This window comes from Bombina bombina, chromosome 12 (assembly GCF_027579735.1).
Source record: "Bombina bombina isolate aBomBom1 chromosome 12, aBomBom1.pri, whole genome shotgun sequence".
In the NCBI taxonomy this organism is placed as follows: Eukaryota; Metazoa; Chordata; class Amphibia; order Anura; family Bombinatoridae; genus Bombina; species Bombina bombina.
This window is the reverse complement of record NC_069510.1, coordinates 96,926,496-96,942,642: the sequence shown is the minus strand read 5'-3', so window position 1 is coordinate 96,942,642 and position 16,147 is coordinate 96,926,496. Positions and strand designations below refer to the sequence as shown.

The window sequence follows — 16,147 nt, the reverse complement described above, 5'->3', positions numbered from 1 at the left end:
ACCATACTTAACAATAAGTTAGATGAAATAAAAACACTTGACAACCAGTTAAATGGGCAAAAGACCGGTCACGGTCACATTTATTAACACATAAGCCTTTAAAACTAGGCCTATGTAAATATGCCAACTAGGCAACTAAAGACTTCGAATAGGAGAACTGTAACAGTTCTTCGCTGGTGGCGGCAATGAACTAGCTAAAATGAACCCCTACTAGCAGACGGTCAGAGCCCTACACGGTGTGTGCAGTGTGGCACGATAGCCACACCCAATTGGCAAGGAGAGAGAGCTGTAAGCTGAGAGAGGTATTTGCCTAAGATTCGTAGGGGGGAGGAACCCCTAGGTCGGCACCTAGTGAGTGTCACCTCCCCCATCCCATGACATCACTCATCTCTCTCCCCGCCCGCTCTCTGGGCCCTGACCGACCGCCAGCTAGGGCACATACGACTAGCCCAGTAAGGCGACCCCCCAGGTACGAGTCGTAAAACACGCTCCCGGAGGGTGGAAGACTAACTTACCCCCTGGTCTTACTGAGCTAGTTCAATTAAACCTACCCACGCCAGGGTGAGCCCTCAACAACCCTAAGCCGCCACGTCTTCATCCAGGGTCGGGTGGGCGGGAAAAATTCTTCCTTGAAGTCTGGAACCAGGAACAAAAGAGGGCTGGATTCACTGCAGTCAGGACCTATAAAGGTAAGCAGAAACACCCGCCCCCCCTCTTGCAACAATGTAACATCTAGTACCTTCCAGACTTCAACTCAGTTATCCCTTAATTTTGTTACATGCCCATTAGAGGGCCCTCCACTTCCAATATGTAATCATGTCTTGCTTTGACTCCTGTATAAAGTCCATGTGACATATGTAATCATGTCTTGCTTTGACTCCTTTATAAAGTCCATGTGACATATGTAATCATGTCTTGCTTTGACTCCTGTATAAAGTCCATGTGACATATGTAATCATGTCTTACTTTGACTCCTGTATAAAGTCCATGTGACATATGTAATCATGTCTTGCTTTGACTCCTGTATAAAGTCCATGTGCTATATGTAATCATGTCTTGCTTTGACTCCTGTATAAAGTCCATGTGACATATGTAATCATGTCTTGCTTTGACTCCTGTATAAAGTCCATGTGACATATGTAATCATGTCCTGCTTTGACTCCTGTATGAAGTCCATGTGCCATATGTAAACAAGTCTTGTTTTGACTTCTGTATAAAGTACATGTGCCATATGTAAATAAGTATTGCTTTGACTCCTGTATAAAGTCCATGTGCTATATGTAATCATGTCTTGCTTTGACTCCTGTATAAAGTCCATGTGCCATATGTAATCATGTCTTGCTTTGACTCCTGTATAAAGTCCATGTGCCATATGTAATCATGTCTTGCTTTGACTCCTGTATAAAGTCCATGTGCCATATGTAGTCATGTCTTGCTTTGACTCCTGTATAAAGTCCATGTGCCATATGTAATCATGTCTTGCTTTGACTCCTGTATAAAGTCCATGTGCCATATGTAATCATGTCTTGCTTTGACTCCTGTATAAAGTCCATGTGCCATATGTAAACAAGTCTTGCTTTGACTCCTGTATAAAGTCCATGTGCCATATGTAATCATGTCTTGCTTTGACTCCTGTATAAAGTCCATGTGCCATATGTAAACATACAGTCCCAAAAAGAAAAAGGAGAGCGTTAGCAAAAATAAATAAATAAAACATAGCTTTTATTAGGCTTCCGTCATAAAAACAGGTGGTCAAATGACTAAGAGAGGCAAGGACACCTCTGGGCTGGCAGGCTTACGCGTTTCGGCTTAACGCCGTAATCATAGCATAGGGGAGCCAGTACAGGTGTTCAATATATACACAATTGTAGTAACATCATTGGCTAAAACCAAAGGAACTTTAAAATAAAGTCACGCCCAAAAGAGTTAACCCTTACACTACTGAAGTGAAACAGATCCAAGCATGTAAGAACATAAGTTAGAAACCAGCACTAATCATTTCATAAAGATACAGAGGTACAAATACATAATGGTCAAATATGCATATGTGGATTATAGAAGATATATACACATATACAGAAAGATAATAAAAGAGTGTATGAATACAAAAACACCCTATACTTATAACTATACATAAATATAATATACATGCATACATATACATTATACATCTAGTTAAATTTAAGTCTAAAGATAGATCTGGAATCTTAGCAAATAATAAACGGGTAATATGTATTTAAGCCCACATAAAAAGACCAGGATGAAATAATTTGCACTAAGTGAAGAAAGGGCACAATAGAAGTAACAATTATATAGAACTAAATTCTAATCATCCAGTTAAAGGTGCAAAAGATACATCATAAAGGATGCAAAAGAATTTATTCTATTATGATGTATTATATTATATTTAGGGAATGTATATATGTATCTCCCAAGTTTGCAAAGGACCAACAATAGTCATCAAAACAGGTAAGACTGCATATTTAAAAAAATATATCAAATAAACCATATAGATCTAATAGAGGTGTTCTACAATATCAGTGCTTAGAGTTATATACACATACACCCAACACAGGCCATAAAAAGAGGGACATGCTGTGGAAAATTACTCCCAATAATTAATAAAGTCGTATTCAGAATTTAGACCTTTGGGAACCCTAGTTTCTAGTTTAAAAATCCACAGCATCTCCCTCTTCCGCAAGATAACTGTCCTATCCCCCCCTCTTCTGGGTGAGGGATCATATCAATGGGTTGCCACAAGAAGCAGATCTTTATTGTGTGTTTGTGCAAAATGATACACAAAGGGGGGTGGTAGCCTTTCCAACTCGAATAGTTGACAGATGCTCTCTCACCCTAGTCCTGATGTCCCTTCTGGTGAGCCCAACATACTGTTTCCCACATTTAGTGCATGTTATACAATATATAACATACACTGAGGTACAGTTTAAACAGAAATTTACTTCATATGTTTTACCTGTCACTGTGGAGTTAAAGTGATCAGACACAATCAGATAATCACAAGCTCCACATCTAGAGCTGCCACACTTGAAGGATCCCTTGCTAGTGAGCCAATCACTAGCCTGAGATGTAGGCTTTTTTAGTACCGTGGGAGATAACAAATTGCCTAGTGTACGATTCCTCCAATAGGAGCATCTGATTCCCTCCTGGACACAGTCTATAAGTCTGTCATCTGCAATAAGCATACTAAAATGATGCTTAACAATTTTACATACCTCTTCGTATTGGGAACTATAGTCCGTAACGAAGGTTACACCTTTATGCATCTCTTTGGTCTTAGATTTATCTCTCAGTAAATCAGATCTATGTGATCCCACAACCTCTCTGTGTGCTTTCTTGACAATCTTCTGGGGGTATCCTCTTTGGACCAAACGTCTACTGACATCCCCCATCTGGATATGGCAATCTTTAATATCCGAGCAATTTCTTTTTGCTCTTATAAATTGCCCTTTTGCAATTGCATACAGCACATGTTTGGGGTGGCAGCTCCTAGCATGCAACAAAGAGTTGCCGGATATGGGTTTCCTATATAAATTTGTTTTTACTTTACCCTCTAGGGTGCCACTAAGTGTCACATCAAGAAAATTAATTTCATTCAGCTGTGTCTCAAAGGTAAATTTGAGTCCCATTTTATTTTGGTTAATACCCTCCACAAACTCTAAATCAGCTTCACTGCCATCCCAAATGAGGATCAAGTCATCGATAAATTGACAATAGAAGCTGATGTCCTTTTTGTGGGGATTACTATCTCCAAAGATGAGGGACAGCTCCCACCAACCCATAAAAAGGTTGGCGTAATAGGGGGCAAATTTAGCCCCCATAGCCGTCCCATATCTCTGGAGGTAGAAGGTACCCTCAAATTCAAAAAAGTTATGGGTCAGAAGGAAAAGGGACACCAGAAGAATAAATGTTTGGAACTCTGCAGAGAATTCTGACCATTCTCGAAAGAAAAAAGCAAGTGCTTCCATTCCCTTCTCATGGGGAATGGATGAGTATAGGGCTGTGACGTAAACATTTTGTGCTTTGACTCCTGTATTTAGTCCATGTGTCATATGTAAACATTTTGTGCTTTGACTCCTGTACAAAGTTTATGTGCCATATGTAAACATGTCTTGCTTTGACTCCTGTATAAAGTCCATGTGCCGAATGTAAACATGTCTTGTTTTGACTCCTGTATTTAGTCCATGTGTCATATGTAAACATTTTGTGCTTTGACTCCTGTATTTAGTCCATGTGTCATATGTAAACATTTTGTGCTTTGACTCCTGTACAAAATTTATGTGCCATATGTAAACATGTCTTGCTTTGACTCTGGTATAAAGTCCATGTGCTGAATGTAAACATGTCTTGTTTTGACTCCCGTATTTAGTCCATGTGTCATATGTAAACATTTCGTGCTTTGACTCCTGTACAAAGTTTATATGCCATATGTAAACATGTCTTGCTTTGACTCCTGTATAAAGTCCACCTGCCTTAAGTAAAGATGTCTTCTTTGACTGTATAAAGTCCATGTGCCATACAAAATTATACCTTATTTTTTCCTTCTGTATATAGTCCACAAGCCATATGTAAATTTTGTCTGGTTTTGACTTATAAAGTCCATGAATGTGCCATAGATAAACATGTTTTGTTTTGACTCCTGTATAAATTCCATGTGCCATATACAGTATAAACATGTCTTGTTTTGACTTGTGTATAAAGTCCATGTTCAATATATAAACATGTCTTGTTTTGACTCCTGTATAAAGTCCATGTGCCATACATAAACATGTCTTGTTTTGACTCCTGTATAAATTCCATGTGCCATATATAAACTTGTCTTGTTTTGACTCCTGTATAAAGTCAATGTGCCATACATAAACATGTCTTGTTTTGACTCCTGTATAAACTCCATGTGCCATATATAAATATGTCTTGTTTTGACTCCTGTATAAAGTCCATGTGCCGAATGTAACGTGTCTTGTATAAAGTCTATGTGCCACACATAAACATGTCTTGTTTTTTTTTTCTTTGCCACGTGCCATACACGTCCATGTGCCATATGTAAATATTATCTTGTTTTGACTCCTGTATAAAGTCCATGTGCCATACATAAATGTGTCTCGTTTTGGTTCCCATATTAAGTCCATGTGCCATAGGTGAACATGAATTGTTTAAGCTTGCGTATAAAGTCCATGTGCAATACATAAGCATGCCTTGTTTTGGCTCCCAAATCAGGTCCATATGCCATATGTAAACATATCATATAAATGTAAAAATTCCATGTGCCAAGTATAAATATGTGTGTCTTGTTTTTTTCTCCTGTCTATTGTGCATGTGCTATATTAAATAAAGTCCATGTGCTATATGGAAACATGCCTTGTTTTGGCTCTGATATAAAGCCCATGTGTCATATATAAACATGTCTTGTTTTTCTCCTGTATATTGTCCATGTTGCATAAGAAATATAACTTGTTTTTGCTCCTATAGAAAGTCCATGCACTATATGGAAACATGACTTGTTTTGGCTTTCATATAAAATCCATATGCCAGAGGTGAACATGCCTTGTTTTGGCTTTCATATAAAATCCACATGCCAGAGGTGAACATGCCTTGTTTTGGCTCCTGTATAAAGTCTATGTGCCATACATATAAATGGCTTCTTTTGGGTATTTTATCCAGGGTTGGTGGCATTGTTCCTTCTTGAGATCAACACTGGAATGCTGGGAAAGTCTCCACTTCTCGCACCCACATGAGTCACCTCAATTCCAAATCACCTCAGGAAACACTGAGACAAAAGAAAATGTATGCTTACCTGATAAATTTGTGTCTTTTTAGACACAATGAGTCCACGGATTTCATCCTTACTTGTGGGATTACGCCTCCTGGTCAGCAGGAGGAGGCAAAGAGCACCACAGCAGAGCTGTATATATAGCTCCTCCCTTCCCTCCCACTCCAGTCATTCGACTGAAGTTAGGAAAAGAAAGGAAAAGCCAAGGTGCAGAAGTTTACAAAAATTAATAACCTGTCTCATAGAACAGGGTGGGCGTGGACTCATCGTGTCTAAAAAGAAACAAATTTATCAGGTAAGCATACATTTTCTTTTCTTTTTAAAGACACAATGAGCCACAGATTTCATCCTTACTTGTGGGATACAATACCAAAGCTATAGTACATGGATGAAAAGGGAGGGACAAGACAGGGAACCTAAACTGAAGGCACCACTGCTTGAAGAACCTTTCTCCCAAAAACAGCCTCAGCCGAAGCAAAAATATCAAATTCGTAAAAGTTAGAAAAAGTGTGAAGAGAGGACCAAGTTGCAGTCTTGCAAATCTGGTCAACAGAAGCATAATTTTTGAATGCCCATGAGGAAGCAACAGCCCTAGTGGAATGAGCCGTAACTCTTACAGGAGGCTGCTGTCCAGCAGTCTCATATGCAAAACGTATGATACTCTTCAGCCAAAAAGAAAGGGAGATAGCCGTAGCTTTCTGACCCTTACAGTGTCCAGAAAAAGGACAAATAAAGAAAACGATAGACAAAAGTCCTCAAGTCGCTTGAAAGTAAGATTTTAAAGCACAGACCACGTCCAAATTGTGCAAAAGAAGTTCCTTCTGGAAGAAGGAGTAGGACACAAGAAAGGAACAACAATCTCCCGATCAATGTTCTTGTTTGAAACAACCTTAGGAAGACAATCCAAGTTTAGTACGAAAAACCACCTGATCCAAATGAAAAATAAGGGAAGGCGAATTATATTGTAATGCCTAAAGTTCATACACTCTTCGAACAGAAGAAAAGGTAACAAGAAATACATTTTTTCCACAATAACAACTTAAAATCTATGGAATGCATAGGCTCAAACTGAACCCCTTAAAGAACTTTAAGAACTAAATCCAAACTCCATGGAGGAGCAATTGGTTAAAAAACAGGCCTGATTCTAATCAAAGCCTGACAAAAAGAGTGAATATATGGAACATCTGCCAGACATTTGTGAAACAAAAAAGATAAGGCAGATATCTGACCCTTTAGGGAACTTGCTGATAAACCCTTCTCCAATCCTTCTTGAAGAAAAGACAAAATCCTAGAAATCCTAACTCTACTGCCTGAGTAGCCCTTGAATTCACACCAAGAAAGATATTGACGCCATATCTTATGGCAAAGCTTCCTAGCGACAGGACGCCATATCTTATGGCAAATCTTCCTAGCGACAGGCTTACATGCCTGAATTTAAGGTATCTATGATCGAATCAGAGGAACCTCGCTTGTCTGGGATCAACCGTTCAATCTCCAAGCATTCAGCTTCAGAGAATCAAGATTTAAATGATAGAAGGGTCCCAGAACCAGAAGGTCCTGTGATGATTATAGCAGCAGTGGGATCTGAACCCACGCCTCCGAAGAGACTGGAGCATAAATCCAGTGCCTTAGACCGCTCGGCCACGCTACCTATCACTCCAAGGGGGTAGAAACGACATCTCTATCAGATCTGTATACCAGATCCTCTGAAGACAGGCTGGAGCTATGAGAATCACTGAAACCCTTTCCCGTCTGATCTGTACAATCGCTCGAGGAAGGAGAGCAAATGGAGGAAAAAACTATGTCAGATCACAGGACCAAGAGGCCGCCAGAGCCTCTATCAGAGCCGCCTGAGGAACTCTGGATCTCAACCCGTACTATGGAAGTTTGGCATTCTGAGCTGTATGCTTCGAGATCCAACTCCGGCTGACCCTATTTAAGGACCAGACTGGAGAACACATCCGGATGAGAAAACAAATTGTCAACAGACAACAATAACTGATCTCCAACCACCAAATCATTCTGGAGACTACTGTCATCGCCAAGGAACTCCTTGTTCCACCCTGATGATTGATGTAGGTAAATGACATTATGGTGTCTGACTGGAACCTGGTAAACTGAACGAAGTCAACTGAGGCCAGTCCAGGCAAGCATTGTAGATCTCATGGAGATCCAGAATGTTTAAGAACAACAAAACTCTGTCTGAGAACATATCCCCCGAGCCCTCAGGGAGTCCCAAACTGCTCAGTAAAGGCACCGGGAGTGACAGTATAACCTTTGTGCGAATAAAAGCTGTTCAGCCTGCTTATATTGTTCACTCAACGGCTAAGACATGTCTGTCACGTAGTGAAGCCCATAGTTAAACATGCCTTCCCTTTCAGTGCCTGTTTCAAAAAACACTCGGTTAAGGCCCATTACTATAATAAAGTCGCCATGTGAGGAGTCCCCTACTGTGAATGAGACTTAGTCCCCATACAAGCGTGGCCCAGTCTGCTAAATGCTGTCAGGGAAAAAAGCTCTTCACTGACAGAGCCCCTGATTCCCATAAATGTGCAGAAAATCCTCACTGAGGTAAATATGTCCCTGAGGAATTTTCCTGTAGAGAAATAAAGGCTGCACTTACCTCTTATGCTGTCCGACAGCAGGACAGCCTCAACAGGGTTCAGAGGTCCATTGGGTCCCTCCTATAGTCCTGTAGAAAAGATAAAGCCTGAGTAAGATCCAACTTAGGCCATCACAGAAAGGGCAGCACAGTATGGGAGGCGCAGTGAGAATTATGTCCCACCAGTTCCCATTGCTTTAAAGCCACCAGTAGCTCTACTCTAGAGGCTGACAAGGAATACGGCTACACCCTATAATAAAATAGCACTCACTGGTACAATTTTAAAAATAATAAACTCTTGACTGAAGAATCTAAGCTAACACCTCACTTTAGCTCTTCCTATCACTAACACAGGCAAAGAGAATGACTGGAGTGGGAGGGAAGGGAGGAGCTATATATACAGCTCTGCTGTGGTGCTCTATGCCTCCTCCTGCTGACCAGGAGGCGTAATCCCACAAGTAAGGATGAAATCCGTGGACTCATTGTGTCTTTAAAAAGAAATGTAGTTTAATATTGTAACATTTAAGGCAACCCTAAATGGAATTTGCTCACAATGTGAAGGGGAAAAAACTGCTTTTATTATCCAAATCACAGCCGTGATATGCCAGCGTTACACAGCCATTTAAAACTTGTTAAATGCTCTACGTGTTTCAGCGGTTATACCACCTTTATCAAGAGCACAATTTAAAATCACTTGGAAGAGCTATTATCACTAAAACTCTGAAACACATTTATATAGAGACTCTTACCCTTACCCAACAATCTACAATCACATCTATTGACAGGTTAACTTCATAGTTCATTGTCGGAAAACTTTAATTCCATCTTAAAATCAAATAAAAGAAAACTAACACAGTCAATGTGTTTTATGTACACATATCCTGTTGTGACTCCTGCTTATACAATCAGTGTGTTGTATCTACACATATCCTATTGTGACTCCTGCTTACAGTCAGTATGTTGTATCTACACATATCCTATTGTGACCCCTGCTTACAGTCAGTGTGTTGTATCTACACATATCCTATTGTGACTCCTGCTTACAGACAGTACGTTGTATCTACACATATCCTGTTGTGACTCCTGCTTACAGACAATACGTTATATCTACACATATCCTGTTGTGACTCCTGCTTACAGTCAGTACGTTGTGTCTACACATATCCTGTTGTGACTCCTGCTTACAGACAATACGTTATATCTACACATATCCTGTTGTGACTCCTGCTTACAGTCAGTATGTTGTATCTACCCATATCCTGCTGTGACTCCTGCTTAGTCAGTGTGTTGTATCTACACATATCCTGCTGTGACTCCTGCTTACAGTCAGTGTGTTGTATCTACACATATCCTATTGTGACTCCTGCTTAAAGACAGTACGTTGTATCTACACATATCCTGTTGTGACTCCTGCTTACAGTGTGTTGTATCTACCCATATCCTGTTGTGACTCCTGCTTACAGTCAGTACGTTGTATCTTCACATATCCTATTGTGACTCCTGCTTACAGTCAGTGTGTTGTATCTACACATATCCTATTGTGACTCCTGCTTACAGTCAGTACGTTGTATCTACACATATCCTGCTGTGACTCCTGCTTACAGTCAGTACGTTGTATCTACACATATCCTGTTGTGACTCCTGCTTATACAGTCAGTGTGTTGTATCTACACATATCCTATTGGGACTCCTGCTTACAGTCAGTGTGTTGTATCTACACATATCCTGTTGTGACTCCTGCTTACAGACAATACGTTATATCTACACATATCCTGTTGTGACTCCTGCTTACAGTCAGTGTGTTGTATCTACACATATCCTATTGTGACTCCTGCTTACAGTCAGTACGTTGTATCTACACATATCCTGCTGTGACTCCTGCTTACAGTCAGTACGTTGTGTCTACACATATCCTGTTGTGACTCCTGCTTACAGACAGTACGTTGTATCTACACATATCCTGTTGTGACTCCTGCTTACAGTCAGTGTGTTGTATCTACACATATCCTATTGTGACTCCTGCTTACAGTCAGTACGTTGTATCTACACATATCCTGCTGTGACTCCTGCTTAAAGTCAGTACGTTGTATCTGCACATATCCTGTTGTGACTCCTGCTTACAGACAGTACGTTGTATCTACACATATCCTATTGTCACTCCTGTTTAAAGACAGTGTGTTGTATCTACACGTATCCTGCTGTGACTCCTGCTTACAGTCAGTGTATTGTATCTACACATATCCTATTGTGACTCCTGCTTAAAGACAGTACGTTGTATCTACACATATCCTGTTGTGACTCCTGCTTACAGTGTGTTGTATCTACCCATATCCTGCTGTGACTCCTGCTTACAGTCCGTGTGTTGTATCTACACATATCCTGCTGTGACTCCTGTTTACAGTCAGTACGTTGTATCTACTCATGTCCTGCTGTGACTCCTGTTTACAGTCAGTACGTTGTATCTACTCATGTCCTGCTGTGACTCCTGCTTACAGTCAGTATGTTGTATCTACCCATATCCTGCTGTGACTCCTGCTTAGTCAGTGTGTTGTATCTACACATATCCTGCTGTGACTACTGCTTACAGTCAGTGTGTTGTATCTACACATATCCTATTGTGACTCCTGCTTAAAGACAGTACGTTGTATCTACACATATCCTATTGTGACTCCTGCTTAAAGACAGTACGTTGTATCTACACATATCCTGTTGTGACTCCTGCTTACAGTGTGTTGTATCTACCCATATCCTGCTGTGACTCCTGCTTACAGTCCGTGTGTTGTATCTACACATATCCTGCTGTGACTCCTGTTTACAGTCAGTACGTTGTATCTACTCATGTCCTGCTGTGACTCCTGCTTACAGTCAGTATGTTGTATCTACCCATATCCTGCTGTGACTCCTGCTTACAGTCAGTGTGTTGTATCTACACATATCCTATTGTGACTCCTGCTTAAAGACAGTACGTTGTATCTACACATATCCTATTGTGACTCCTGCTTACAGTGTGTTGTATCTACCCATATCCTGCTGTGACTCCTGTTTACAGTCCGTGTGTTGTATCTACACATATCCTGCTGTGACTCCTGCTTAGTCAGTGTGTTGTATCTACACATATCCTGCTGTGACTCCTGCTTACAGTCCGTGTGTTGTATCTACACATATCCTGCTGTGACTCCTGTTTACAGTCAGTACGTTGTATCTACACATATCCTGCTGTGACTCCTGTTTACAGTCAGTACGTTGTATCTACTCATGTCCTGCTGTGACTCCTGCTTACAGTCAGTATGTTATATCTACCCATATCCTGCTGTGACTCCTGCTTAGTCAGTGTGTTGTATCTACACATATCCTGCTGTGACTACTGCTTACAGTCAATGCGTTGAAGGGTGCTGGATTTATAGGAAGAGGTATTAGCAGCAGGTAAGGTCAGCAGGTGCTGGGTGTATGGGAAGAGGTAATAGCAGCAGGTAAGGTCAATAGGATGCTAGGTGTATAGGAAGAGCAATTTGCAGCAGGCCAGGTCAGTAGGGTACTGGGTGTATAAGAAGAGGAAGAGGTATAAGAAGAAGGTAAAGCCAGTAGGCCGCTGGGTGTATAGGAAGCTGTATCAGCACCAGGTAAGGTCAGTAGGATGCTGGGTGTATAGAAAGAGATATTAGCAGCAGGTAAGGTCAGTAGGTGCTGGGTGTATAGGAAGAGGTATTAGCAGCAGATAAGATCAGTAGGGTGCTGGGTGTATAGGAAGAGGTATTAGAAGCAGGTAAGGTGCAGATAGCTTAGCATGCTAAGGCACTGTGGCTGAGCTCTGTAGCATCCCAAGGGTAGAAGGTTTGATTCCCGGCGAGGTCCACTCAGCCTTTAATCCTTCCGAGGTCGATAAAATGAGCAGCGCCTTGAGACCCTTACGGGTGATTAGCCGTGCTTTACAAGTACCAATACATACATTGGGGGTATAGGGAGAGGTTATAGCAAAAGGCAAGATCTGTAGGGTATATGAAGATGTAAAGAAAAACAAACATTTTCGTATCTCTCTATACCACACCCCCACTTTTGAGAGGTCTTTGTCTAATCAAATCAGCAGCGCTAGTCGATTGACTACGTTTCCGCTCAGGACAAGCAGTGCTCTGTTGACCCTGCACACAGTAGTGCAGAGTCTATAGTCTTAAAATGCCATGCTATAACAAATTAGAGCATGTAATTTTCCAACTATTATGGCCCTTAAATTCTTTGTAAACTTTATTCATTTTTTTCATGTTTAAAATATTCTCTATAAAATTATAATAAAACAGGTCAGACCCCCTAGTTACCAGATTGGAACTAGCAGGTAGGCATAAGTCGGTGCATGTGTCCATAACATGTGCTAGATACAAAATAAGGGCTGCAACCTAAGCTCACGTTGTATGAGGGGCAAAAATAATCCTCATATGATGCAGCTCCCATTACAAGTGGTAAAGGAGGGAACTGAGCTGTGGTGCAAGGGAATTCCCAACAGGTGGCAAAGGGAAGGGTTGTCTGAGAATCATGACATGACTACAACAGCTGACACAGTCCCATACACCCACCCTAATATAATGCAGGGAAGCAGCATGTGACCTAGGCAACATGGGACCCCAAAGCTCCCATCATGTAAACTTTTCTGCTTTACATATTGCCTTTTATGCAAATACATACAACAGAATAACTAGTGACAGCCCATGTGTCTCTGTGCTTGATAGGCTGCTGGTAAAGCATTGTTTCACCTATTTTTTTTTTAGCATTTTCATTAGTGGGCCTTCCGTCCATTAAAATCTATAGTTATGTTAAATGTCCAATAATTGAAATCTCACGCAGCCAACCAGAACCGTTAAGGCTGTGACGCACTGCAAGCGGAGTGGCGCGCAGCGTGTAGATGCGGCTGTACACGCTCAGTGTGTCCTGCCTTTTCATCTCTGAGTACTCTGCTGCGTGAGGTGGCGTAGTTAAACGCTCAGAGATTAAATATGTGAACTTCAGAAGTGATACAATGCGGCGCGAAGCAGCTGCTTCACCTCGCACCGCATCGCTTGCAGTGTGTCACAGCCTTAAGTTTGACGAAAAGACACAGAACTTGGCAAACACGTTTCCAAAATGGGATTCTAAATGTTTGTAACTTGAAAAATATTCACGTCTGTTTTATCAAAGACATCTTGCTGGATAGAATAAAGACCCTCTCAGGGAACAATGTGGTGAAAATGGATCTTCTAGGGCGTGCAAGAGGCGTGGACGGGTTTTTCATTCTAAACCTCATTCTGACAGCATGAGCAAGGAATGTATTGTGTGACGTATTTTGTTTTGTGGTCGTGTCTCACTATTTCAAAGTGGACGAGGTTGTCTTTGGTTATGTCTCTTTAACTGTTTTCTATAGGATGTTGCTTTAGTTTGTTTGTTGTTAACAAGTTTTAGACATTTTTGTGACACTGATATTGCAACACAAATTTCAAGTTATGATGTTGCAGCGAGATTATTCAGCATGATATTAGTTATTATTGAACCTAGATCTGTGTCAGTGTGTCACTGTGTCAATTAATCTGTGTGTCACTGTGTGTACCACTTTGTGTCTGTATCTCAGTGTACCAGTGAGACAGTGGAGGGCAGCATAGCCCAGAACGAACATAAGAATTAAGGCCCTTAGGAGTGAGCTGCTGGAAGTGGCAACAATGTTGCATTTGTGTGGGTGGGTACAGGGCTCACCTTTAAGAAGCCAAGCTACAGGCCCCAAATCCTCTTTCCAGCTTGTCTTCACAGCTTGCAGGATCACAGCATCTTCATTCTCTGGTTAAGCAGTCTGCTGCAGCATGGGCTGTTTTTTCAAAGTCTTCCAGAGCACCTGTGAAGAGTGATGTGTTGGAGGAGTTACTGATCGGAGTCCCACCATCTCCGGTGAGTCGTACCCCGATCTTTCCCCCCTTTTCTCTGTAATTTAATGGGGAAGTCAGGGAGGGATCTGGGTGCACTATTGGTGTTTGACCTGGCACTCTCCAGTTAATAGATTATTTCCCAGGTAGGCCCATCTTCCCCCTCTCTCCCTCCCGGTCAGTTAGTGGTTGGGCCTGGGGGCCGGGTAACCTCTTCCCCCCCCTTAATCATTTCCACATACCCCTGATGCGCGTCTCTAGGGTGGATCGTTGGCTGGAGTGAGTGTGAGCATTCATACTTACCTCCGCCATCGGTTACGGTGTCCACGAAGCCCAGGCCTGCAGCGGTCGCGCTCTTGCAGGGCTTGTGGCGGCGGTCCCCCTTTAGCGGTCGCGACTTCCGGCGGTTCTTCCCCTCCTCCTGGTCGTCGGATGGCTTCGGGCGAGTCTTCGGCCATGCGGGCGGCGGCATCCATCATTGACGGCGTCTCTTCCGGTCTCGGCGCTTCCGGTGACGTCACTTCCGGTGACGTCACTTCCGGAACCGCCATTTGAGATCCGGTAGCCAAGCGGGTGGGATCGTCTCCTCCTCCGGGGTCCCAGGTAAGAGAGGAGTGCCTGGGGGGGGGGACGAGGCCCGCTGGGGGGGGCGCGCAGCGAGGCTCAGTGGCTCTGCGCTCGCTGGCAGATAAATTGCTTGCAATGTCTGGGGAGTATGATGTGGAAAGCATGGGAGAATTTGCAGGCCAGAGGCTGTGGTTTCAGGCGCTGAGAAAGGGCATTTATGAGCAGGCCGCAGGCCTGACTGGGGGTTTCTTTTGTTTATCAACAGATTGTTTAGATAGTCAGCCTTTTCTTTGCAGTCAGTCAGTGGCGCAAGGCCTGTCTGTTAGCGGCCAATTGAGGCCTAGCAGGAATTACGCCGTGTTATGTTGCGGTGCATGAGAGGCCCATCACATAGGGCACGCAGGAGTTCACCTGGGGTACCCCCTCCCCTGTGGGATGCATTTGGGGTAACAATTAACGTTTCGGCCAGGAAGGGCCCAGATGTTTTTCTCTTAGTTTCTGCTCAGCATGGAGATAGCACAGAACAGGGCTTCTCTAGTCAGGTGTAGTGGCGAATGCAGTGTCTGCATCACAAGAGAGTGGCATGTCTGAGTGTATGCAACAGTGTGTGGCGCATTGCGCAATGTTCTGGGCGAGGGGGACTAGATTCTACTGTGGCTGGGGGGGTCCTTGTCCTCTCCCCGTGGTACTCCTCTCTTGCATTTCTCATTTCAGGCCAAGGAGGAGCACAGCCGGGAGTAACCTTCAATCTCCTTGGATCCTTTGCCGTGCAGCGCCCTTGGGAGCTGCAGAGCATGGAATCGCAAGAAGTGGTGTATCTCATGGAGCCACAGAATGCTTGGGTGCCGATGCAGTACAGTCCAGGTGTTCGTGGCAAGGAAGAGTACAGCGCCCCTCTTGGAACTGGTGAGACCATTTTATCTTTCGGGCATAGGGGCTTTAGTTCATCTTCGGATGATTTTGGGTCTGAGTGAGTGATAGGTCCCTGGGGTCGGAGGCTAAAGAGCAGAAGGGAATGTATAAAATTGATGACGTGGGTAGTCAAGGTGCGTAAGGCCATGGGTCCTCCCCCTCTCCCCTTGTTTCTCTCGCTAGAACCCTGTGTTCATTGCAGACACCTCCTGCGCAGCGGGGGGTGGCTGTCCCTGGGGCGACAGATGGGCTTACAACGGCCATGTTTGGGGACGAGCACAAGCAGCCCTCATTAAGCCTTCTCGAGCATCTGAAGTCCAAATTTGTTAGACGCATTCAAGAGGGTAAATATGGCATAGGTTTGAACTTCCGGCCAAGGTCTATCACCGGGAAGAAATGGCG

General features: G+C 42.9%; 1 protein-coding gene and 1 non-coding gene across 2 annotated transcripts in view; both read right to left on the bottom strand.

Moving 5' to 3' along the window:
* Nucleotides 1-2,208: 2,208 nt before the first annotated feature.
* LOC128643241 (uncharacterized) overlaps nt 2,209-16,147 on the bottom strand; it is a 44,802-nt gene continuing 30,863 nt past the window's right edge. The window contains exon 2 of the mRNA XM_053696227.1: nt 2,209-5,785. Within this exon, the coding sequence (XP_053552202.1) occupies nt 2,772-4,070 (1,299 nt within the window). The 5' untranslated portion in view covers nt 4,071-5,785 and the 3' untranslated portion in view covers nt 2,209-2,771. The remainder of the gene's footprint in view (nt 5,786-16,147) is intronic.
* On the bottom strand, nt 7,358-7,439 carry TRNAI-UAU (transfer RNA isoleucine (anticodon UAU)). The gene has a single exon. It is a non-coding gene; the product is annotated as a tRNA-Ile (tRNA).